Source organism: Danio rerio, chromosome 22, assembly GCF_049306965.1.
Source record: "Danio rerio strain Tuebingen ecotype United States chromosome 22, GRCz12tu, whole genome shotgun sequence".
NCBI lineage: Eukaryota > Metazoa > Chordata > Actinopteri > Cypriniformes > Danionidae > Danio > Danio rerio.
In genome coordinates this window covers 24,031,573-24,058,301 of record NC_133197.1, presented here as the reverse complement: position 1 = coordinate 24,058,301, position 26,729 = coordinate 24,031,573, and the positions used below count along the sequence as shown (strand labels likewise).

Here is a 26,729-nt window from a genome sequence, read left to right as displayed (position 1 = left end):
AACTGCGCCGTGACACGGTTATCATGTACTACAGGCCCTCTTTTAAGGTCACTTCTGGTCTGTAGAGTTTGAAAGAATGTAAATAAACAGTTCGGCTAAAATAGAAACACCGCCGAGTAAACGACTGATGAAAAACACAAAGCCATTGCCAAAGACCAGTGATTTAAACGTCTGCTTTAACACTGAAACTGTTTAAACTACATTCAGTTCATCTGAACAACACTTACTTGAGTTTCCATCACTTCATCTTTAGGACAGCTAGCACGAGTCAGGCAAAAATCCAAGGCTGAGAAAGTTGACGTTTCATTTATAGGGGATATGTTATGACCTTTATGATGTAAATTAAATTTCTGGTGTTCCCAAAAAATATATATAAACATTAAGCTATATTTTGTGGTTTATGATATTTGCATCAAATTACAAAATAATAATAACAATATGCTAGGTTTCTAATTCAGCTCATTTAGGTGGGACACTAAATTTGCATTTATGTTTTACACATTTGCAGTCATGGAAAGAGTACTGAAATTTTTTTTATAAATGATTTTATATTTCACTCAACAATTTTGTTTTAAAGACTGCTTTAAAGACTAAAAGTTTTAAGACTGAGCCTTAAGGGAGGCCACAAGTGAGATCAGTATAAGAAGTTACATAATCTAACTGAAAAATTTAGGTTAGATTTAGGTTGTGATATCAGGTGACCAAAATTCAATGTCTAGCCAGCATCTAAGGATAATGTTATTATGATGTAAAATAATGACGTCAAACAAGGTTGATATTAGGTTGATTTTAAGTTGTGTTGGAAAGTGACCAAAATCCAACGTCAGGCCAACATCTTAAACCAACATCATATTGACATGAAATACTAACATTTATTCGTCAGGTATGGCAACCAAAATCCAACGTCTGATAGTCATCATAGTGGTAATGTCCACACAACGTCACTTTTACATATTTAGACGTTGATATTTTAGGTTTGACGTTTTCTAATCCCCATAAAAAAGAAAAAATAAAGTAGGGACTGCAGGTTGAAGAAAAGTAGTGGAGTAAATGTATAGATACAGCACTAAAATCAAGAGAAAGTAAAAGAAGTAATTTTTAAAATGACAGTAAATGACAACTTCTGAGAAAACTACTCAATTACAGTAATCTGATTATTTGTAATTCGGTGATTTACACCAATGCTCAGATGCAAAACCGCTGATGTTAATATTAAAATGATAACCATTTTACATAACTTGAATAGATTTTTTCTTGCCGTCTTGGCCTGAATTAAGTCCATGTTGTTAAAGCGGGTAATTAAACAAAACCTAAATGATGAACAGTATGTTTGGCTGATTATGCCATAATTAGAATTACAAGAAAACTATAACAAATGCTAAAGTGATTGGGGTTTTGCTAAATATCCTATATAATGTTTGACTACACAGTGGCACTGCCACAGAGTAGATGATTTTGTACTAAAGACACTCCATTCCTTTCTTAATGGCTCATCCCAATGCCCTAATTTCCTCTAAGGGTTTACTCTGCAGAGTGACAGCTTTGAGAGGATTAGGGCATAGGGAGGAGTCCTTTCAAGTTTCCAGCGCAAAAGATCATAGGGGGCTGAAGAGTCTATGTGTGCACACTAGTGATGCACGGATGGCGGTTATATCGACAGGCGCTGCGGATAATTCGTGGGGGTGGGTCGGGTAATAAAAAAATACATTATGATTAATTGTGAGTCGGTTACGGGTGGATGTAGCGGGACAAGGCAGTCGACCAGCGAAAAAGCAGAGAGTGGACTTTGCAGAACGGGAAGATATGAGACGCCCAATAATAATGGATGAAGTGCAAGAGTAGCCTACTGTTCAAAGTTTCAGGTAGAGGAGTCATCAGAGGAAAATCTGCTATCGTTCTGGAACAAACAAGATTGCTTATTTTCTCGACTGCAGTGCAATGCGAGCAGAATGTTGTTCATTCCTACAACACGGGGTGCGAGCGAAGGCTCATTCAGTGCAGCTAGCCGCGTTTGGGAGGCAAGGCGGAATCGCCCGAATCCAGGCACAGTAGATGTTATTCTGTTTTTGCACAGTGCGAAGAAAAAGGCCAAGTAAACATAACATAGCTGCCATTTAGGCTGAAGTGGCACCCTTTTTGTTGTCTAGTTCCGTTGTTTCCGTTTACGATTAAAGTATTATTTTACTTTAACAGCAGATTCAGTGAGCTAATCTGCACATCTCTTAATGTCCATGGTGGCCAATCATCATGCCTAAAACAAAGAATTAAATTATTAAAGTGACGATCAGGTGCGGAGATATATATCAGATAAAACTATATGTGTGGGCGGGTGGATGATTAGTATGAAGCCGCGGATTCGGGTGTCATTTCAGCTGATCTGCGCATCACTAGCGCACAATTTTTGGAACACACCGATTTTGACCAATAGGTGGCGCTACAGTGTCTGAGTAAGAAGCTCCAAGTTGTTTCTGATTAATGTCAATTTTCCCCCTCAGTGTGACTTGTGTCTACTTTTATAATGAAACAATTTTGTCAGTCAACTTGGATACACATGTGTAAAGCTGGACATTTGCACCCATTACTGTTAATAGAAAAACAAAACGCATGTATATGTTTCTATCTTTAAATGTCCAAATATTTACACCTCAAAAACCAGTTTTTGCATCACAGACAATTCTCTGAGAAAACAATGTTTAGGCAGTAAAATATTCGAGGAACAGAACAGCACATGGAAATAAAGGCAGTTTCATGATTACTAGGTTTGTGTCAAGCTTGACCGCAGCCTGTCTGCCCATGCAAGTCTGCGTCACACTCCTGAATTAAACATTCCAGAAACACCAAGACGAAAAAAATCAGCTCTATTTACAAACAAGAGAAACATGAAACTGCCATTTAAAGCAACTCAGTTCCTTAAAAACAGCTGCTTAACAGACACAGAGGTTTTCCATGTGTTATTAATGCTGCTTAATGACACATCATATAATCCAAAAGGCTTTTGACAGGTATATCATTTAATTATAACCATTCTAATTCTGCTCATTATCAAACAATAATAATAGATCAGTGCTTTAATGTACAGTATTTTACAGTAAGACTCGTGCGAATAGGAAATTAAAGAAAACATGAAACACTATTACTGAACAAATGAGGTTTATATGAAAATACGACATTATTTTAACATCTCTTCGCATGCATACACAGACATGAAGGAAATGACAAGGCTCAACTTCACTTCCTGCTGCTCCTTTTATGGGATGTAAAACACCAAGCGAATCCGTGGCATAAAATTAAACCGGCTCTAACGATGTGGCTTTACTTTGCTTCCTGTATTTTCTTGGCACTTTGTTTTTCCTTTGCCTGTAAAATAAAAGGACAAAGACTTTTTTTATTCATCTTTCTAGACTAAATATACAATTCCTAGAACTGGGAATTTGAATACTACATTGTCATGAAAAAGGCGTTGCGCTGTGTGAATGGATGCAAACATGCTGTTACATTTTGAGGTTACACAAGCTTTCAATGCAATGGAATTAACAAATGAGTAAACACTGCAAGCTCAAAGGCTGGAGTAGTAAAAAAAATATATATATATAGAATAAAAAAGCAACAGCACCGCCCTCTAGTGGTGTGAGAAAATCCTGCACACTTATCTGATTATTTACCTTTTCCACCAGTGGGATCAGCTGCTGATATTCAGCCAAAGTCTTCAGGAGCTCCATAATAAAGGGTAGGTAGTTGTGCTTCCTTCTGATGTTCTCAACCTTTAAAAAAAATAAATAAATACATAAATATTTGTATTTAGTATTTTCTGTACTACGACAACAACTAATACTATTAATAACAGTGATAATATTGGATAATTTATATGATGACTAGAGAAAATCTAATATTTTATATGATACTGTGTTTAACTTTTCAAATTAGTAAAAGTATTGTTGTTAGTATTATAAACTGTTTATGGTAACAATAAAATTGATTTGAAAATTAAATATTAGTATAAATGAACTATTGAAAAAAATATTGATTGAATATATTGCACACCAAGCATTTCTTAGTACTCATTATAACTAATGTACTACTACAACTGCTATTAGTACTAATAACAATATATTCTTTATTTCATATTTTATAATGCAAATAATTAATATTTTGAATTATTTTATATTATTTATTATTTTAAAAATTTATTGATTTGCTTTTCAAATGGCAAGCTAAAAACAATAATAAACCAATTAACAATGAATAAATAAAATAAATAAAAATGAGAAATATCATGTTAATACTTAAATAAGCTAAAAACAATAAATCAAGCACAAAAAATTAACAAATACAACAAATGCACATAAAAATAACTTAAGTTAAAATCAAAAGCTCAACTCAAAATATTAGTACTGCAACAGAATTTAGACATTAAAATAGATCTTAAAGGAGCAATGACAATAATAGTAATAACAATAATACTAATACCAACAAACAAAAATGTAGTTACATATACTTAAATTACAATAGAGGAAAATAATAATATATGTTAACATATTGCTATTGCTGCTGCTGCTACTACTACTACTAATAATACTAGTAATAATAATAATGCTACTTCTACTACCACTACTACTACTACTAATAATAATAATAACATGTATAATAATATAAATCTTCAAAAGCTATTAGCTCCTTATAAAGCAAGGGTCTCAAACTTAAATTGGTGGGGGGCCATTTCAGTGACTGACAATTTATAGGAGGACTATTTTAACATTCAAGCACAAAATAAGTGGAAACCTGACAGAATTGATGCATCTTAGGACAACAGACATGAGGTTTATATTTCAAGCATCACCTTCCACTAGTATTAATGCAAAACTGCACGTTTATCACGTCACATAGCTGTAAAATGCATCTGTGGTTGTGTGTATGTCCGATAGTTAAACACACTCAGTCATTCTTTCACAGAATATATGCAGTCAAAAACTTTAGCTTCTTGTGTCTTGTTGTACATATTGAAGAGGTAGCTTAAATTGCTATGAAAATACTACAACTAATTGACATAACTATTATTATTCTGTCCCAACCAATTGTATTGTCCCAATAGTGTAAGAACAGCAGAAAGCAGTTTGGGTAACATAAGTGACTTTCTGGGCAACTGTTCTTCTCAATATCTTTCTTTATTAGAAAACTACAACAATGAGGAGAAAAGTATGAATATATTCACATTTACTTTAATAAGTTCAATTCAACTAGCAGAACAATTTAACTAATGTACATAGTTTATATGCAAATCTTAATAAGCAAATGAGGAAAATCTACTGTATGAGATCATCTGAATCAAATATTGGCAAAACTATATTCGTTACACCACCAGCATAATGTATAAGCCACAAAGAAGTGGTATGAAACTGATAACAATCAAACCACCCTTGAATATTTACAAAACTAGAGCTGTGCGGACGCATAGCCCTCGCTGTGGCTGACGCGCACCTCTCAAAAAATGTAACTGCACATTACAAAAATGCGTAGCGCAAGCTCTGTGATCGGTCGGCTTGGTAGCACTGATATAAGTGGGCAGTACTGAGAACCATGCGAACCCGTTGGAGAGAGTGTTTTCAAGCGTCGAGTCCCGTGAAGGAGCTCCAGATGGAAAGTTTTGCTTTGTGTTTATATTATGATTAAAGTTGTTGCACATCCTCTGATTCCCTCCTGCAAATGAGCGAGTTTGGGCTACTTCTACAATCAGGTAGAATTCAGAAAAAACAAACACCAGTGAAGAAACTCAAAAATATAAAAACCTCACTGCCAGCTAGCGTTTGGGAAGTGTGCAGAGCAACACAAACAGCATGCAGAAGTATAAATGCACAACAACGCGCAGGGCATGCATCCGATCACTCGACGCAGAAGTATAAATCAGGCTTTACTCTTGGCTGTACACTAAGAGAAAATGAAAGTAAAACTAAACTGAACGCAGTACTTAAAATGTCGACTAGGTGGCGGGTCAAAACCACAAGTAGCTAGACACGACTGCACAACAAAGGTGGTGGTTCAAAAATATCTGTTTTGGTGGGCCAAATCTCGGTTATATTTTTGACATCAGTTGCAGGCCGGAGGAAGGAAGACGGCGGGCTGTAAATGTTCATCCGTATTAAGTTAAAAATTAATTCGACCTTATATTGTATGAATCGTGTTGACACACTGTTTTAAAAACTTTTGTCTGTCATAAAAAAAAAAAAATCAACTGGGTTTTTTTTTTTTTTTTCATTTTTGGCACTTGAAAAAGCGCTTTGAGGTGTTTTGACAGTTCAGAGCCACTGTACAAACGAAAGGCAAAATACAAAATACCGTCACTTGAGCCATAAATAAGTTTATGACAAACACTATGCAAAATATAAGACAGAATGTGTCATTTGCCATAATAAACTTTTTTGCATTTAAGGATGGTCAAGCGCAGCTCTTTGATACTGAGCTGAACTCCCCTGCCTCTCTATGAAGCATTGAATGAACACAATATGCAGCATATTCCTCTTTCTTTTTCTTCCTTGAAGAAGACAGGAGAATAAAGTATCATTGCTTGAAATGACTCAAAATGTTTGGCAGTTATCAGAATGAATTAATAATATGCATTGGACTGGTGCACAAGGTTCGTGTGCATGGCACATTTTCAGATATGAATATGAAAAAAAAATAAATGAAAATTTCAAACTTCAGTGAACAAAGACCTTCAGTGAGAAAAGATCCATGTTCATACCTTGTATCTTTTAAGTTTTTGGTTCTCCTCTTCAATGAGGAGCTGATACTTGGCGATCTCAGACTGGATGGAGCTCAGATGATTTCCACTCTGATCTGTGTCCATCGGCTCTTCCTGTAAACACCAGTAATGTCTTTAAGCATCCTTCCTAATTCTGTCACACACAATATATCTGACACATTCAGAAGGTCTTACTTCTGTGAGCTGAGCCTGCAGTTCAACAATCTTCTTTTCATAAATCATCTTACGGTCAGAAACGATGGCCATCAAGTTGAATCGAATCTCTCCCTCACTGTATCTGAAGTTAGTATAGTTAGAATGAGTATTAATTAAATAAAACTGATCTTTCCAAGATTGACTCGAAATAAATCATGCTTACTTCTGTATTCGTTTCTCAATGACAGGCCGTACAGCACTGATCCAGTCATCCTGGTTACATACACCTGGCAATGTGACCAGCATTTTTTAAAAACAATAATAATAGTGATAATAATAATAATAATAATAATACAAACTACAAAATTATTCAATCTCTTTTTCAAATCTACCCAAATCTATTGGTCCTTCACGAAGTCCGTCCAACTCATACAGTCGTCCATTAACTGGAACATAGCTCACAAAATGAAAAGCATCCTCTTCCTTAGCCGTTGATTTAGCATCAAACTCGAACATCTGCTGTCTTCACATAAAAAAAAATGCAAAAGCATTATAAATGGCATCTAAAATCTGGTTAAAAAAAAAGGAAAAAGGTTTTATAAAAGTGAAAAAACTACCTGGCGAAGCCGTTGTGAACTTGTCGAATTACTTCAGAGTTACTGAGAGCAAGACCCTTCATCTAGGAAAAAAAGTTAGACAACTTTAGAAACATGTTATGAAATTGCTATAATATTGACCAATAGGTGGCGTTGCTCACTAACAGATGTGGGATGTGTTACGTCCCGACCAGTCAAGGGTAGGCGGATACAATAACAAAAAGAGAAATTAAAATTTGAAATAATACATTTAGGGGTTTTCTCTTCTGTCTCAGCCTACTATGACCACAACAGATATTCAGCAAGGAATAACAATGGTTATTTTCAAAACTAAAGATCTTGGAAACATTTCTTCAGAAGGTAATCCAGGCCAAAATAATAAACAAAAAGAGAACTAACTTACAGGGAAATAATCCTAACTTTCCTGCTAAAACAAAAACCCAAAGAAAATGACAACAAACTTCCCTTTCTCCCTCGCTGATTTGAGGTGTCCATATGCAAAAGCATTGCAGAAATGCAGCTTAACATCTATTATTGCATCATTCAGTTTGAAATATTAATAACTTTCATAATTTGATACCAGCATGCTTGAACTCAATTTACCGGAAGATCAGAAAAATGGTTTATGAGAGTGTTTCTCAATCACGTTCCTGGAGGTTCACCAGCTCTGCACATTTTCCATGTCTCCTTAACCAAACACACCTGATTTAGATTATCAGCTCATTAGTAGAGACTGAAAGACCTGGGCTGCGTCCGAAACTGCATACTTCCATATTATACAGTACACTAAAATCAGTGTGCGAGCTGAGTAGTATGTTCGAATTTATAGAATTTGAAAATCAGTATGCGAAAAGTACACGGATGACTTACTACTTCCAGCGAAATTCTGAACTGCGCATCCCATGCATGCTGCACTATCCCATGATGCCCCACGAGAGAATTCATGAATGGAAGTGAAGCGACGCAACTGACGCAGGTAGGTCACGTGACCATGACAAAAAGGCGGATGTAGTACGTTTGAATTCCATTCATACTTTTCACATTCATGCTGTATAGAACGTACTTTTCTAACGGACGAGTAGAACGTTTACATTCAAATGTAGTACCTACTGAATAGTAGGTGGTTTCGGGCACAGCCCTGTAATGGGATTGACAGCCAAAGGAGACATCCAAAACAGGAAGTGTTGGTGGTCCTCCAGGAATGTGGTTGAAAAACACTGATCTAGGATGAGTTTTGACTTAAAGGCTGTATGAAATCAAAATTTACAATGTTTATTTTGACTGCGCACATTGTCTTTCTTAAGGTGACCAATAAATTTGTGGAAGTTAATCCACAGAAAATCTTTCAATCAAAATCTAACCCTCTTCTGCTTCCTGACTAAAATGGCCCTCCTTCTCTGTAGATTGAGATGAACTTAATATGCTTTAGCCACGCTCTTCCAACCATTAGTATGCTGCAAGTTAAAAATGTGAGGCGGAGCGCAAAAATAAAACCCCGCCCCCAACTAAATATTACATTTCATTTGGAAATATATCATCCTGAATATGGACTTTTAAATGTTCGGTATTTAAATGAATATGGACTTTTAAATGTTAACGTTGGATCCTATAAAGCCACACATAATAGGACCATATTAGTTTTTAAAACTTTCAGAAATACTATTTACTTTAGGTTAAAATATTAGTTACTTTAGGACTTGAAGAACCATAAAGTTATGTAACACTAAGCTTAAAAATACAGCACTTAAAGTGAAAGTCACTCTCACTATTACATTTTTAACACAAACTTAGAATAACTGATGTCTAAAATGTAGGGATGCACGATATATCAGTGCGCAGATTAATATCGGCCGATAACTTCTATTTTTAATATAGGTTGCTAAGATAACAAAATCACGCCGATATCATTTAGCAGATAAATTTTGCATTATTTCCGCTGGTTGAACCACTGCACATGCTTGATGTCTGCTGCTTATTTGGTTTATGTTCATTGATTTGGGTGCTTTATATATTATGTAGACTTTATTTATATTAAAAAAGCTGGCCGTAGAAAACAATGGCTTAGAGATTAAGGTTTAAAAATAAAATCAGTTGCTCACTTTATGGGTTTGCCTTTTGTTTTTGGAATCATGCAGAAAAAAAAACAGAGAAGTAATCAATATATATATATATATATATATCGGCTAATGTATCAGCTACTGGTCTCCAAATTTAAAGAGTTATTATTAAGAAGGTAATTTTCACATTGGTGCATCCCTACTGAAATGCATACAGTTTTTAATCCATATGCCACACCAAATTTGATTCTAGATTTACCTTTGGCCAAATTGTTCTGTTATAAGTAGGGCCAGACGGAATCTGCAATTTTAGCTGTTTCTGCACAGAATTTTGTTAAAAATCTGCAGATTATGCGGAATGATTTTGGGAGTATCGTAACTAAAACCATAATATTCATTAATTTTCTTGTCGGATTAGTCCCTTTATTAATCCGGGGTCGCCACAGCAGAATGAACCGCCAACTTATTCAGCACATTTTTATGCAGCGGATGCTTCCAGCCGCAACCCATCTCTGGGAAACATCCAGACACACTCATTCACACACACACACACACACACTCATACACTCATACACTATGGACAATTTAGCCTACCCAATTCACCTGTAGACCGGAGCACTCGGGGGAAACCCAGGTGAACACAGGGAGAACATGCAAACTCCACACAGAAACGCCAACTGAGGCGAGGCTTGAACCAGCGACCTTCTTGCTGTGAGGCAACAGCACTACCTATTGTGCCACTGTGTCGCCTAAAATGTTAATATATGAAATAAAAAGTAATACCTTTTTAACTTGTATTACATCCATATCCATAAATCCAAATCCAATTAGATTCACTTTATTTGGTAAACAAAAGAAGTCTCTCATATAAAATCTCTACTAAAAGACAGAAAATATTACTGTAAAACTATATTGTAAGTAAATCAAATAAATATTTTCATATTAGTCAATAATATTACTGAAATTAATTTAAAAACTGAATAAATATAAATTTAAACACATTTACAAAAGTAAATAACAGAATCAATGATGGGCTAAATATCTGCGGAATTCTGTGCCTGTGTGGGCCTAGTTACAAGCAACAAAAAGCATTCCTTTACACATCTTGACCAGTAGGTGGCAGTGTGCTGTAGTTTTTCAAGTCTGCTCAAATCATGCTTCGTAAAACAATTGGTGAAATTGATTATGTCGATTTTGCTGTAAATTCTAAATATTTTTTTGCCAGGATCATTTTGTATAGAAATTTGATGGATGTAAACGATAACAAAAGTCCTAACATATTTCCTGATTTACATTTTTAACTTCCATATTTCCTGAGAATCCCAAAATGTCTGCATATTGATAAATAATGTTATGACAGCTGTTTTAATGTCAAGAAATGATTAAATTGCCTCTTGTTATAGTTATGAAATAGTTTGAGAACAAGCAGGAAATGTTCATGGGCCAATGACATCACCCCATTGAAATGGTCTACATGATCGAAGCCAGTTTTGTTGACAATTAGATGCCTAGTACTGACAATTATATGACAGTCTAGCACAAGTTTGAAATTAATGTACAACTGTTGGAAATTAATTTTTACAGCTATGCTAAAGCAATTATTTTAGAGGCTCCACATTTGCTGTAATTAATATTAAGCCTGTCTTTTTTCAGTGTGACAATTTTCATAACTCTTCCACAAGCTTTTCTATACGTTACAGGCAAACAAATAAAACAAAGGCATACAAAAGCTACATAGGCACCACCTTTTCCCTCTGAATATCAAGTAAATACAATATACACCAACTTACCGCCGCATCAAAACTGTTTGAAAACTCTTTGAATTCTGTCAGCGTTTCCCCGAGGAGCATATCAGGATGTGTGCAATTTAACAACACACTGATGATCGCTTGAGTCGCACAGGCATTATTGATGACCTGAAATAGTACATTTGCAAATATTACCACTCAAATATTGCTTTTAACTTTTTAACAGAAGAATTAGGAAGAAAATAGTTATGCACCTGCTTGGCAAAGAAGATCTGATCCAGCCTTGAGTCTTGAACAATAGACCCCGCTGGCTCCTCACCGGGTTGCCACTTGAAGAGGAAAATCAGACCATGAACAGGCCTGAAATGATTTACATTCATAAGTAATTGAAGTTAAAACATTTGTAGAATGATGCACATAGTGCAGTGCTTCCCACAGGTTTGAAATATACTCGCGGTGGTAGCCGGACTGATACACACCATTTTCCCACATCACATAAATAGTTAACTATATGTGACAAACAAAACACAATTTAGTTTTTAACAATAATTGTATTTATTATGACAGTTATACACGATTTCTTTTCAATGGGTTAAAGTAAAACCATCTACAATTTCTCTTTTATGCTATTCAGGAGCCTTATGTACTTACTGACAGGTCAAATCTGCTCCTCTCTCTTTCAAGTTCAAAGCAAACTCTAATACCAAAGCATTTTAGATATGTATAGCTAATAACCTATGTAATAAATGTACTTGGGTGGCCGTTAGTATATCTGGGCGGTCACCCAAGTAAAGCCTATGTGTGGAAAGCACTGCAGTAATCCACTGATACATATTGCTTACTTCAGATTTTCAAAGTTTTCTGGCTCCATGCTCCATATCTCTTCAACCTGTGCACCTTTGCATCCTGATGACAACAACAGAGAAATCATCACCGCAAGACAATTGAATGCATCAATAATGATAAATTGACTTCAAATAATTCTCATGTATTGTTAAAGCAATGTGTAAGCATTACAGTATATTCTGAATCTAATGTAAAAACCTGTCTCTTCTGGAATCACCCACACTCCTGTAAACCAAACCTGGATTACAATGCGAACAATGTTGTACATTTTTATAACTTTATTAGTTATGGAGAACACCTCACATAATCTCAATTATAAATGCACACCTTTATTTGTTTTAATTAATTTTTTTTATAAAAAAAAAATCATTTATATTTTTGTTCATTTATTATTTACATGTATGACAGCAAGCTGTAAATCATAGAAATATATATATATATATATATATATATATATATACATACATACATACATACATACATACATACATACATACATACATACATACATACATACATACATACATACATACATACATACATACATACATACATACATACATACATACATACATACATACATACATACATACATACATACATACATACATACATACATACATACATACATACATACATACATACATACATACATACATACATACATACATACATACATACATACATACATACATACATACATACATACATACATACATACATACATACATACATACATACATACATACATACATACATACATACATACATACATACATACATACATACATACATACATACATACATACATACATACATACATACATACATACATATATATATATATATATATATATATATATATATATATATATAAATACACATTTGTTTTTTTTTTAATTACCAAATGGACTCAATGGCAAATTTTGTTTAAGGCTCAATAGCTTTATGTGAGACTGACTTACAATAAAATTTTTTTTTTTAAAAAGACGGTAAAGTGTTGATGTAGTTTTTAAATACATCTATTACATATTTAGATATTTTACAATAAGCTGTAGGTGAGGTATTTATAAAAGTGCTATTTTTACATAACCGAAAGTTCAATGTTTCGCAATTTTGTTCCATGAAATAAATAACCTTTTTTTTTAATTAGTACAAATGCCCAAAAAAAAAAAAAAAAAAAAAAAAAAAAAAATATATATATATATATATATATATATATATATATATATATATATATATATATATATATATATATATATATATATATATATACACAAAATTACGACATAAAATTGTAACAACTGCAAATAAAAATAATAACAAAAAAAACAGCTTAGGACTGCACAATATATAGTTTCAGCATCAAGATTTGTGAATTCATTGCAAAGTATACCAACAACAGTGAAACTTTATTATTTGCATGTGTTTTAAAGGCAATTTAAAAGAGTGTAAAGCATTCAGACACAATTTGTAACTTTAATGAAGAGTAAACATACTCAATTATTAATACAATGAAGACAATAAAGTGTATTTTACATTTCATCATTCAATTTCTGTACCTTTATACTGTTTGACTCTGCAGAAAACCATAAAGCACTGTTAATTTAACTTGTTTTGTTGCTCTATTTATTTTAATGCAGGATTCACACCCATACAAAATCACCCCAATCACTCTACATGAATTATTTATTTCCAAATAGAGCTATTCAAGTCATCTGGTAAAACTTTATTTATATCTCAATGTATATCGCAGAAAAACTAAATATTGCAATGTCTGATTTTTCCAATATCGTGCAGCCATAATATTTCCTTGCTGGATCCTTTATTACACCTGTACAACTGCTTGTTAACGCTAATTTCTAATCAACCAATCACATGGCAGCAACTCAGTGCATTTAGACACGTTAAAGATGATCTGCTGCAGTTCAAACCGAGCATCCGAATCGGAAAGAAAGGCGATTTAAGTGACTTTGAACGTGGCATAGTTGTAGGTGTCAGAAGGGCTGGTCTGAGTATTTTAGAAACTGCTGATCTACTAGGATTTTCACGCAAAACCTTCTCTAGGGTTCACAGTGAATGGTCAGGGAAAAAAAATCCAGTAATTGGCATTTCTGTGGGAGCAAATGCCTTGTTGATGCCAGAGGAGAATGGCCAGACTGGTTCCAGCTGATAGAAAAGCAACAGTAACTCAAATAACCACTCATTACAATCAAAGTATGCAGAAGAGCATCTCTGAACACACAACAGGTCAAACCTTGAGGCGGATGGGCTACAGCAGCAGAAGACCACACTGGGAGCCACTCCGATCAGCAAAGAACAGGAAACTGAGCCTCCAATTTGTAAAAGTTCACCAAAATTGGATAACAGAAGATTGGAAAAAGGTTGCCTAGTCTGATGAGTCTCAATTTCTGCTGCGACATTCAGATGGTAGAGTCAGAATTTGGCGTCAGCATAGATCCATTCTGCTTTGTATCAGCGATTCAGGCAGGTGGTGGGAGATATTTTCTCAGCACACTTTGGGCCCATTAGTACCAATTGGGCATTGTGTCAAAACCTGAGTATAGTTGCTGACCATGTCCATCTCTCTATGCCCACAGTGTACCCGTGTACCCATCTTCTGATGGCTACTTCCAGCAGGATAACGCGCCATGTAATAAAGTGCGAATCATCTCAGGCTGATTTCTTGAACATTACAGTGAGTTCACTGTGCTCAAATGGCCTCCATATTCACCAGATCTCAATCCAATAGAGCACCTTTGGGGTGTGATGGAACGGGAGATTCCACCATAGATGTGCAGCAGACAAATCTGCAGCAACTGTGTGATGCTATCATGTCAATAAGGACCAAAATCTCTGAGGAATTATCCAATACCTTGTGGAATCTACGTCATGAAGGATTAAGGCAGTTCTGAAGGGAAAAGGGGGTACAACCCGGTAATAGTTTACCTAATAAAGTGGCCGGTGAGTGTATATTGAGGTAAAGTTGGTGTTATATTCACACATTTGTTCATTTAACAGCTCATATATTGTTTACCACTCTACTTAGAAGGCTTCATTAGCATGCAAGTATGACTAGAAAACAACATTAGCACTATTTATTTGAGTGTGAAGAGTGTTGTAAAAGTTTGACAGTCATTAGGTGCTAAAATAATTTCATCATTTAGAATTTGCAGATTACTTTTCTAAAATTATATTGTTACTGAGAATGTTTAAATGTCCAAATATAAACAATACCTGCTATATTTATTAATAATGCATATAAAATCATGATATCAAAATGCTGCAGCTCTTTCTGATGCACAAATATGACTCGACCATTCAGAACACACACATACGATACAGTTTATATAATAATAAGGCTGCTCAGTGTTTTGAGACAAGACCACTGACATTTACACACAAATGTGTGTGAGGCAGCTGTCATTGTGCATTAATTAACAGCGCTGACTCATTCACTGACCCATTCAATGAATCGGCTTATGTGGATTATTTCACCCAGTCAAACACTACCTAAACCACACATTATCAATCCTATTTTTGCAGTCTAAATCACTGAAGCAGCACCAGCGCACCCCCGCGCACCGCTAATTAAAGAAAAACAATGAGTCCTTACCAAAGCCCTTTATCAGCTCTGTGAAAACTCCTGGGTCACTTTCCATAAGACACCATTCCCCAGCGCTTCCCGCCATTTCTGGAATTATATTTATCTTACAGTAAACAGAAAATGTGCTCGTGTAGCGGTTCAACAAGGCTAATGAGACTCATTCACAGTCACACACACAGTGGTTTTCCCGGCATCCCTTTCGACGTGCGTCATTCTTCTGCTTCATGTGGATCCAGGAAGAGTGAGGCGCGCGCTTCTGCCTCCGCGTGTTCTGGAGTGTTTGTGAGTGATTTTTGTATATTTTATTATATTAACAAAAGTGTTTTTTAAGTTAATGTTGGTTATTAAACTAAAATAGCATTTACACGTTAAAAAACAGAACATAGTGTAACAATAGCTCGCTAAAATTGTTTATTTTCATTAATTCAGCCATTTTAGTGTTCAGTCACGACAATATTCCTCAAATTGCTGCCATTTCTACATAAATCCCGTTTTAAATAAGTACTTTTTTTTTTACATTGGTGTTAAAAATAAGGCTTTATTTTAATCCAATTTGTGTTTGTGTGCTAACACCAGAGACAAAGAAGATTTCATTTTAAATTAAATAAATTTTAGGTGCAATTCCACCATTACGGATGTGACATTTGTGAAAAGTTATAACATAAATACACAAAGAAAGTGTATGTTAACATTATATCGAAACATATTTTCCAAAACAACTAAACACAGAGTTACAGGATGAGAAAATTATCAATCTGTAAACATTTTTCATAATTTAAATGAAGAAAATAAACATGTCATGGATGTGACCAAAAAAGTATGCGAGTTTACAGTATACTTTGTAGAAATTCTGTGTATTAAACTGCACAACCCGAAAAGAAACAATGCTAATCAAAAGCTAACCAAACGCCAATGTCTCACTATATAAATAATTTATTTTCTTGAATATTTTTGCATTTATGAAGAAAAAAACTTTGTGGATGTGACAGATGTGAATTTGTCACTTGTGTGAATTTGGTAAATCAAATATAATTGTTTGAAAAGATTGACAGAGACATTTTTAAAGTACTGTAGTACTAGGGGTGCCCAAACTCAGTTCTGGAGGGCCGGTGTCCTGCAAAGATTAGTTTGGAGTTTGGACACCCCTGGTCTAAGCAAAGTCAGACCTTACTGTCCTAATAAAAAAAAATCAAGGCATAAAAAGCGTAATCTAGAGGCCTTTAGCTTTCATATAACCCCCTTTTGAATTTAAATGATCATCTAGAAGTCTTTATTATTTGTTATTCCTAAAACTTGGATGTACGACAAGACTCAGGTAGTGTATGGGTTGTTACAATATGATTTAATTTTTCTGTTAAACACTGCAAAATTAATGTAAAAATGTACAAACCAAGAACTATTAAGTTTGGCACAGTTTGATGTAAAATTAAGATAAAATTATTTTACAATAGAAAATGAACATTAAATAGCAATTTTATTCAGTTTTTTTGTAAAATACAGTACTCTATACTGTAATAATACAGTTTAATACTGTAAAATATAAGCCCAAAAAAAAAAAAACTAGAAATTTTCCTTATTTTGTGTGAAAACTTTATTTTTTTTTCTCATGGCAAGGTTGATCTTTGCATAGAATGGCTCAAACAGTATAACTACTGTAGTTTTGTGACTCTATAATGCAAGTAAAATTTGTCATAAATTGGTAGGCCTTTTACACTTTACAGGAAAGCATACAGTGCATTGAAATAACAATAGTAATAGCATTGTTGTTAAATTGTTATTGTCTTTTTTTCCAGGCAGCAGCTTACTGTACATTTCAAGACACAAATACATGATCTCTATATTATACTGACAAGTATTGCAAAAGTATTTCTGAGGAAGTTGATTTTGACCATGGCCAGAAGGCAATAAGAGGCAGAAGTACAAAACAATTGTTTTAAATGATGTAAAAAAATAAGGTTTTATGTAAATCCAGTTGGAGTTTGTGCACTTACATCAGAAAAACAAAACAATGGAACATTTTTGACATTATTTTAAAAAAGTATTTATATACTTTACATAAATACAGGGGTTTTGTAACTTAAAAAGTAAAAGTAAAAACACTTTTATTATCTGGTGTTACATCTTACAGGAATATATACAGTGCATTTCTGTACTTGGGCTAACAAATGTTCAGGAATATTATAAACAAAATAACAATACTCATTAATTGTCATTAAATCAGGCAGGTATTTTTTTTTTTATACAGAAGCATATACATTTAAAACATTTAGTATTTAGGCTGTTTAAAGGTGACCATCATGTTTATATATAATACACACTACAGAAAGCATCACTGATGAGGCTGATTTTGACTATTTCCTGAGCCCTCAGGTGTCATATTTAAACAGCACGGCCTACACTGTTCAATAAGAGGCAGAAGTTTTCCTTGCTGGTGGAGCTGTTTAGTATCTGAGCCTCCTCCAATGCACTGTCCATTAATAAAAACTCTTGGCACCTGAAAGAATCAAGGTTGACAACAATACTTGACAAAAGTTACATACTGCATTGCATGTAAAAGTCCAATTTGCACACAGAAGTCTTGACATGGTTTTATAAATATAAATAAATGACCAGACTTACTGTTCTGGCACCTGTCAGTTCCGCTAAAGTCTCCTGGAGACGTCGACCATCGTTGTGCTCGTCCAGTTCAACAACTTTATACGTAGCTCCAATCTCATTAAAGACACCCTTTGCCATCTTACAGTAAGGACATGTTGTTTTGGAGAATATTACAACACAGTTACTGGACACAATATCCTGATAAAAAAAAAAAAAAAACAAGGTTACAAAAAATAAAAACATCCTGAAGACAGAATATATTACACAACATATAAGGGTTGTACACTTAATTATTAATAATAATATTTTGTTAAAAACTGCTAAAACAATTTAAAATGTGCAACACAAGAAATATTAATATTGACCTAGTGTGATGTAAATAATTTTAATATATATAAAAGTAAAAGTGTATATATTCTGTTAACGTTCCATTATTTATATATATATATATATATATATATATATATATATATATATATATATATATATATATATATATATATATATATATATAAATGATGGAACGTTAACAGAATATATACACTTTTACTTTGATATCATCACAGCAATTTTAATTTGATAAAGTTCATACTATGCTGTAACTATGAGAATCCAGTTTAAAAAAAAATACTGGCATCCTCAATTTATTAGCCGGTAATTAAAGCCACGCCTTATACTACCTGACCACCAAAAAATAATTTAGATGCTAATTATTTTGCCATAGGAATACATAATTCTATGATGCAGCCGTTTCAAAATTATAATAATCACAACATGGCTTAAATGCAGCATAATCATGATAAAGCTAGCTATGGTTGAACAAAGCAAAGCATCAACGATTTTCTTTCCACTGTATCTATGCCTCTAAATTCTCCAATAGTATCTGGATGCAGACTTTGTTTGCAAACTGAGACTGCATATCTCAGAGATGCAGTGTAGTGACATCACTGTAAGGGGTAGGGTCAGTGGTGCACTTTAAAAAGCATTGCATGCAGCTCACCCAAGTCTGCATCCAGACCAAAGACTGTAAAATATCCAGACCTCTCTCCTGCTGTTTCCATGTAGTGGTCATAACCATCAATTGCACAAATATCAGCTGATTTCTATTACACAAAATTGCATTAGGTACATTTTTTTATTAGCAATATCAATTTGTGCAATTTGAAGGGTAATGGAAGCGTTACATACTTTTGGTTCAGTGGATGATTCTCTTTTTAATTTACAGTTTAACTTAAAGTAAAAATACAAAAAATTAACAAATCAAAATGAACCAATCTTTAATTTACCCATATATATCTTTATAAGCAAAATGATGGTTTTTAGACAAACAATTTTTGGGGGCACAGTTTTGTTTTGTTTTTGGCAGATTACCAAAATCACAGTTTATTAACAAATACTGTGGTTAAACTAAGGTTGCTATAGCACAACCATGGTTAATCTGAGTTTATCAGAGTTTATGCCTTTATATAAATTAACAATATTGTCTTATATTAAAAGTGTAGTAACCTATATTTATATTGTTTGGCAGATGATTTTCATTTTTGTAACCACAGTTGTACAACAGTTAGTACAGGGGAAAACATGGTTAATTTAATGTTACAATATAAAGTTACAACAGATAAGGCTGTAATAAGATTACAACACATACTAACTGACCAATGTCAGTTACCAAACAGTTTAGATTCCCTTTAACAGGAACTGAATTTATTTGGTCACCAAAACACCTTTTTCAATTTAATGATGACTGATTCAATTTTATACTAGACCATAAACAAGCTTTAGAATGGCAAAACTGAGCAATTATGACAGTTTGCCTTATCAGGTTAAGTGTGGAGTCAATTTAGGGCCATATATACTTACAACATAAAGGAAAGTTTTGCAAACAAAATAATAATGTATTGTTTAGTGTTTATTGCAAAACAATTTAGAAATTAAGCAAATCTTCAAAAAATAAAAAAAAGGAAAATAACAAAAGGAAACTTCAGTTTTTGAGAAATAAAAAGGAATTTTGCAAACAATAATAAAAAAAATATTTTCTGGAAAAATATTTTGCATATTATATAAGAAATTGTGGTTTAGCAACAATATAAAAAAACTTTTTTTTAAATAAATAAAACCATGGTTCATTTTTTACAAGAGTTATACTGGTTTATTTTGTTTCATTCAAATAATCAGTAACCTATGGAGTCAATCTAGGATTATAAACTACAATCTAAAATATATACTTGCAACATAAAAAATTTTTGCAAATAAAAAATAATGTAGTGAGCAAAAAAAATAAAAATAAAAAATAAAAAAAAATTGCAAAGGGAAAATTCAGTTTTTGAGAAATAAAAAAGAATTTTGCAAACAAAAAAGAACTACAAAAAATATTTTGCATATTACATAAGAAATTGTGGTTTAATAAAAAAAAAAATATATATATATATATATATATATATATATATATATATATATATATATATATATATATATATATAAACAAACTTTTTTTGAATAAATTAAACCATGGTTAATTTTTACAGGTTATATCAGTTCATTTTGGTTTTATTCAAATAATCATTAACCTATGGAGTCAATCTAGGCCCATATATACTTGCAATATATACAGTTTGAGAAATAAAAAGTAATTTTACAAAAAAAAAAAAAAAAAAGATAAAGAACTGCGAACGAAAATCTTTCTGGAAAAAAACTTATACATATTTTAGTTCTTTGGACTGCTTGATTTTTTTTATTTGCAGTTCTTTGTTTTTGTTTGCAAAATTTATTTTTATTTCTCGAAACTTGCTTGCAAAACTTTCCTCTTTGTTGCAAGTATATATAGCCTTAGATTGACTTCAGATGATAATGAGTATTTGAATGAAACCAAAATAAACCAGTATAAAATAATCATGATTTTATTTATTCAAAAAATGTTATTTTTATTGTTATTGAGCAGCAGTAACCCCAAACTAACCATGATACATGTAGAAAACTGCTTTTTACCAATCAATATGACAAAAATTACACAATAAACAGTTGCTACATATTACCTCATTAAAACCATGGTTAATTTTCGGCTGGTAAAGCTTACCTGCACAAACTGACCACAAGCTGAGCTTGACAACCCAGGCGCAGATGACGAGAAGTTCCCCATTCTAGATAAAGCACAAGAATAGAGGTAAAACTGAGGAGAAAAGAACACCACCATTTACACAACAACAGACAGATTAACACACGCGATGACCTTGTAATAATCACCGGTCTGTAAAAGAAACATGTTGAAGATACTAGGAAAGCAAACGCAGTTAATGCAGACACAAGAGAATTCGACTGGCAATTTAAGTCAATCATCTTCAAACTGATGTGGTCTCCTCTTGAATCAACTAACTAACAATGACCTCACAGCTAGACCGTAATCTGATCAGATCACAGGGGGGATTTAAACATCTAATGACCCCAAATACAACATCGCCTTTGTCTGCTAAAGTGGGCTAACTTGTGCGGTCCTGAACAGTGTAAAAACACGTCGCACTTGAGACAAACATTGTTTATTTCAATGTAAATATGAAATATGTTCAATTATATACCTAATACTAATTATATTTATAATGACCTTAGACTCTGATAAGCCTGTCTGGATTTGTAGAAACAGCCCCTCGTAAACATTGTGGAGTGTAAATAACGTCGAGCGTAGCTTAATAAATAAGGCCGTCCAAAATCATTACCGGCTTTACACGTAAAGAAAGACGTTTCTTTTATTTCATAACAAAGTCCAAAACACACGCGTACCTCTCAACCGGAACAACATTGATTTGACGTATCAAGCTCCGCCCTTCACGAGTCTGCCAAATATTCATCCAGCCTGTCCACTCTCCCTCCTCTGTTCATTAGACATATGAAGCAACAATCGTATTTTCCTCTAGGGGGCCGTAGTGGCTCAAAAAATAATTTACTATAAAAATATTAACTATGACTAACTATAAATATTTAACATTCAATTTCTATAAAGATTTGGGCGTGACATATACGTAAAGTATAATTTTTTAATTAGATAATATAGGCTACTGAAAAACTAAATGTGCAGCAGTGAATAGCTTGTTTAAATCCACAAACGACAGTGATTGGTCCGTCCTCACAAACACTGAGAAATGTAACACTTGTCACGCGTATTTGATGAGTGAATAGTGATTTAAACTAACAATATAAACTCTTTTTGATTGTTTTTTTTTTTTTTATTATTGGAACGTTCAACAAGCGTAGACAAATACACAGAAAAGGTATAAATCCTATAACAACAAAAATAGACAACAGAACAAAGCAAAACAAAAGAGAAACAAAAAAAATATTGCTAGGGGTAATATAAATTACAATACATCACTTTAAATCTTAAAGCAAGGTCAAAGTGATGTAAAAAAAGGTGACAGAATACAATCAACCGGGTATTATAGAAAAGTATGCAATACTGTAAGATTCATATAGTGTTATTAATTTTAAAGCTTTAACATTGCTGGAGGTGGAGATCCAAAACATATCCAAATCATACTTTAAATCTATAAAAAAAAATAAGAATCAGGGGCTTTATAAGACACAAATTTGCATTTGTGTATAAAAAAATCTTGTTAGTAAAATAAATAGATTTATTTTAATCTTTTACTTTAACAACATGATAAAAAACAAATAAAACATTCTTGTATAACAAAGAAAAATTATCTAAAAGAGAAGCACATAAATAAGCTGAATTCTTTATTTAATTGAAATTACAACAGAGTGTATACTTATTTACATCAACCATTTATATATTTTTTCTATTTATATATATTTTGTGAATAATAAGTTTTGGCGTTTGTTTTGTCAGTTGTGGATTTGAATGTGTGTTTCTTAAAATGCTTATTTATACGAAATTATTTGTTTTTTTTTTTAAATATTGTAATGCGTACATATACATAATGTAACATTATTCCTTTTTTGAACTGTTTATGAACAGTGTAGCACTAAATAGGCTACATGGTTCAAAAGGTAGCCTACACTGTCAAAAAATCCTGGTAGCCTTAAACTTTTAAGCTGAATCAAATAACCTTATGAGTCTATTAAACTCCTATTATGTTAAACTGACTTAAACAGCTTGTGTGACTTATACAATTAAGGTAGAACATGATTAACTTAGTTTAATGAGTTACAAAGACCTAAAAACATATACTATCAGGACTAAATGATCATATAATGTTTTACAGTTCATACAAGATATGTGGCTCATTGTTTATTTATTTATTTTTTTAAACAGAAAGGCACATATAAAGTTGCAATAACCCAAGAAAATAGTCTATAACAGTGGTTCCAACAGTGGGGGTTGCTTATCGATTTCCAAAAATCTAATTCATTTTATTAAACTATTATAGTTACCATATTTTAATATTTTATCCATATCCTACAGAAGAAGAAAAAAATGTAGTTAGGCTACTAGTTAAATTCAAGAAACATTATGCAATTAAAACGCCATCATAGATATATCTATGAAAAGCCATTAGTCTTTCCTATTTTTTGAGACCCCTGGGGTAATTGTTATATTAAAGAGACAGCACATTGATTTTATGGCACCAGGTTAAACATTCTGACACCTTTATGGCACTTACGTACATTAAAAATAAATACAGGCCACAACTGAACATGGAGGATGGTCTCCAGGTGGTGTTCTTTTAAAATTAAATGAAGAATAAACTCGGGCCTATTGGTATGTGTGTGTCGGTGTATGCAAGGTTTATATATTTATAACCACTGGATATTGGGGGTCACAAGTCATTGTAATTTGGGGGGTCGTGGGCTGAAAAGTTTGGGAACCCCTGATCCTTAAAAAAATCTAAAAAAGTGTCAATTCTAATCCATCGGGTGGCACTGTGCCATTCTGTAAATGCATTACACAGAATCCACACACACGCGCGCTTCCCCCTCTCTTGAGAATCCCAGTTATCCCTGCTTTTTCTTTCTCCACATTTTCTGTCAATTGATTTAATGCTGTTCCCTAATCTCTGGTTTTCACAAAAGGTGCCTCATTGCCTTATGCAAGAAAGAGGCAATTGATTTTTTTAACCCACTAATCTTTATGAATTAACCAAAAAGAATTATGACTGTTCTTGTCATTTTTAAAACAACAACATCGGTTATCCAGCTTATGGTTATGTTGTCAACAATACATGAAAACATCCAAAGAAAAAGTAATTCAGTATTAAATATTACAACACTAAACCGGCCATAAAACAGTTCTATAGCTCCAGACTGCGACTTTCTCTCTTTCAGTAGAGTTGAAACAAAAAGAAACTTTGAATTATTTATTGCTAAAATATTTTAAAGTTTAATGGCCTGAACACCATACTCATTAATAATGTTAAAGCAATGTGAGCCGCGTGGCTTTCGCTTGTGCTGTTTCGTAGCAGTGCCCTGTACTTAAGACGCACAGGAAAACAGTTCTCTATGTTTTGTTCATTTTTTAACGCGTGTTCTCGGTTCCTCAGTGCCATATATGTGCTTTTGTTGACATTCACTGTGTTTTGTTTTTGCTGTAGACCGTTTACAGGGAATTCAGTTCCTTTGAAAGCAACACACACACACACTCAGAGAGAGAGAGAGAGTGTGTTCTGAGTGGTTGTTAGGTCGTTGCAAAGGTGTTGCTGGGTGGTTGTTAGGGTTTTCTGAGTGGTAGCTAAGCGGTTGCTAAAGGATTGCTTGGTGGTTGCTAAGATATTGCTATGCGGTTGGTGTTTTGAGTGGTTCTTAAGCAGTTGCTATGGTGTTCTGAGCGGTTGCTAAGGCATTGTGAGGTGGTTGCTAGGGTGTTTTGAGCGGTTGCTAAGGTGTTGCTAGGTGATTGCTATGGTGTTCTGAGTGGTTGCTAAGGCATTGCTAGAGTGTTTTAGGTGGTTGCTAAGGTGTTGCTAGGCAATTGCCAGGGTGTTCTGAGTGGTAAGTAAGGCGTTGCTAGGCAGTGCTAAGATGTTCCGATTGGTTGCTAGGTGTTCTAGGTTGTTGCTAAGGTGTTGCTAGGTGGTTGCCAGGGTGTTTTGAGTGGTTGCTAGGCAGTTGCTAAGGCGTTGCTAGGGTGTTCTGAGTGGCTACTAAGGCGTTGCTAGAGTGTTCTAGGTCATTGCTAAGGGGTTGCTAGACTGTTGCTAAGGTATTGCTAGGTGGTTGCTTAGGTGTTCTGATTGGTTGCTAGGCAGTTGGTAACATAAATGACCATGTTTCTAACATAAATTAGCATGTTGTTAGCATGCTTTTAGTGTGAATGAACATGTCACTGGCATGTTTGTAGTATAAACTAGCATGTATTAGCATTTAGTATGAATTAGCATGTTGCTAGTATGATTAGCATGTTTGTTAGTATGTTTCAATGGCAGTTTTTTTTTTTAAATGAAAGTCTATGGGACAGTTGCTAACTTGCTAGGGTGCCGTAAGTGATTACTAGGGTGTGACTAGCAAGTTGAAATGTTATCAGTGATTGGCCGATTGGTAGTCTGAGTTAAATGAGTGTAACCATAAGTCTGTATGACAGTCTGGCGCAAAATTATGGTGTCACAAAGTTTGGTTTAATGTTAAGTCAATGAGACTTTTCCAAATTTTCCGGGTCAGTTTTTGGAAAATCGTCAGAATAGTCGGAAAAGGTATAGCAACCCAAATCAGACCAGTTTGGAGGTTTGGTGTTAGTTTGGTGGTTGTAGTATGATTGCTCTGTGCTTATTTATCATAAATGTATGCACATATCTATACATGCATGCATTAGCATATGCTTATTAAGTAGTTAAAACTTACTGAAAATAAGAACTGAGCAACTGACTGAGATACAGCAGGGAAATAAGTATTAAACAAGTCACTATTTTTCGCAGAAAACATATTTCTAAAGATGCTTGAAATGTTTTAATCAGATGTTGGTAACAACAAATAAATACACAAATGAAAAGAAAACAAATCTAATTAGTTTACAAATTAAGTTATGTGTAATGAAAAGACACAGGGAAAAATTATTGAACACATGAAGAAAAGAAGGTGTAAAAAGGCAGAAAAGGCCCAGACAGCAGCTGAAATCTCTCAGTAGTTCTTCAGCAATCCTCTGCCCTTCATCATTGTAAATGAATATCAGCTGCTTCAGTCCAACATCTACATTAGCAGGAGATGAAACCAAAGTGGATATTTTACCAAGACAATGATTCAAAAACAGAGCTAGGAAACTCTCAAAGGGTTTCAGTGAAAGAAAATCAAGCTGTAGAATGGCCCAGCTAATCACCTGACTTGAATCTAATAGAAAATACAAATTAAAGATCAGATTTAATGGACGAGACCAACACAAACATCAAGATTTTTACACTCATTTTACATTTTTACACTAGTGTTGACAAAATTAGATAACTCCACAAT

General features: G+C 33.6%; 2 protein-coding genes across 5 annotated transcripts; both read right to left on the bottom strand.

Moving 5' to 3' along the window:
• Positions 1-2,990: 2,990 nt before the first annotated feature.
• On the bottom strand, positions 2,991-15,909 carry uchl5 (ubiquitin carboxyl-terminal hydrolase L5). Its single transcript, NM_213084.1, is given in 11 exon segments — positions 2,991-3,357; positions 3,663-3,761; positions 6,737-6,850; positions 6,932-7,034; positions 7,116-7,179; positions 7,285-7,415; positions 7,510-7,571; positions 11,336-11,461; positions 11,548-11,653; positions 12,136-12,199; positions 15,756-15,909. Coding segments are annotated over 11 exon segments (990 nt in total). The 5' UTR covers positions 15,832-15,909; the 3' UTR covers positions 2,991-3,312.
• A 1,404-nt stretch (positions 15,910-17,313) lies between these two features.
• On the bottom strand, positions 17,314-23,656 carry glrx2 (glutaredoxin 2). Of its 4 annotated transcripts, none has more exons than XM_005161734.6 (4): positions 22,116-23,656; positions 21,418-21,481; positions 18,366-18,542; positions 17,314-18,240 (listed from the first exon to the last, which is right to left on the bottom strand). In XM_005161734.6, the coding sequence occupies exons 1-4, from the start codon at positions 22,181-22,183 to the stop codon at positions 18,076-18,078; spliced, it is 474 nt and encodes a 157-aa protein (XP_005161791.1). In that variant the 5' UTR covers positions 22,184-23,656; the 3' UTR covers positions 17,314-18,075.
• Between the last annotated feature and the right edge of the window lie 3,073 nt (positions 23,657-26,729).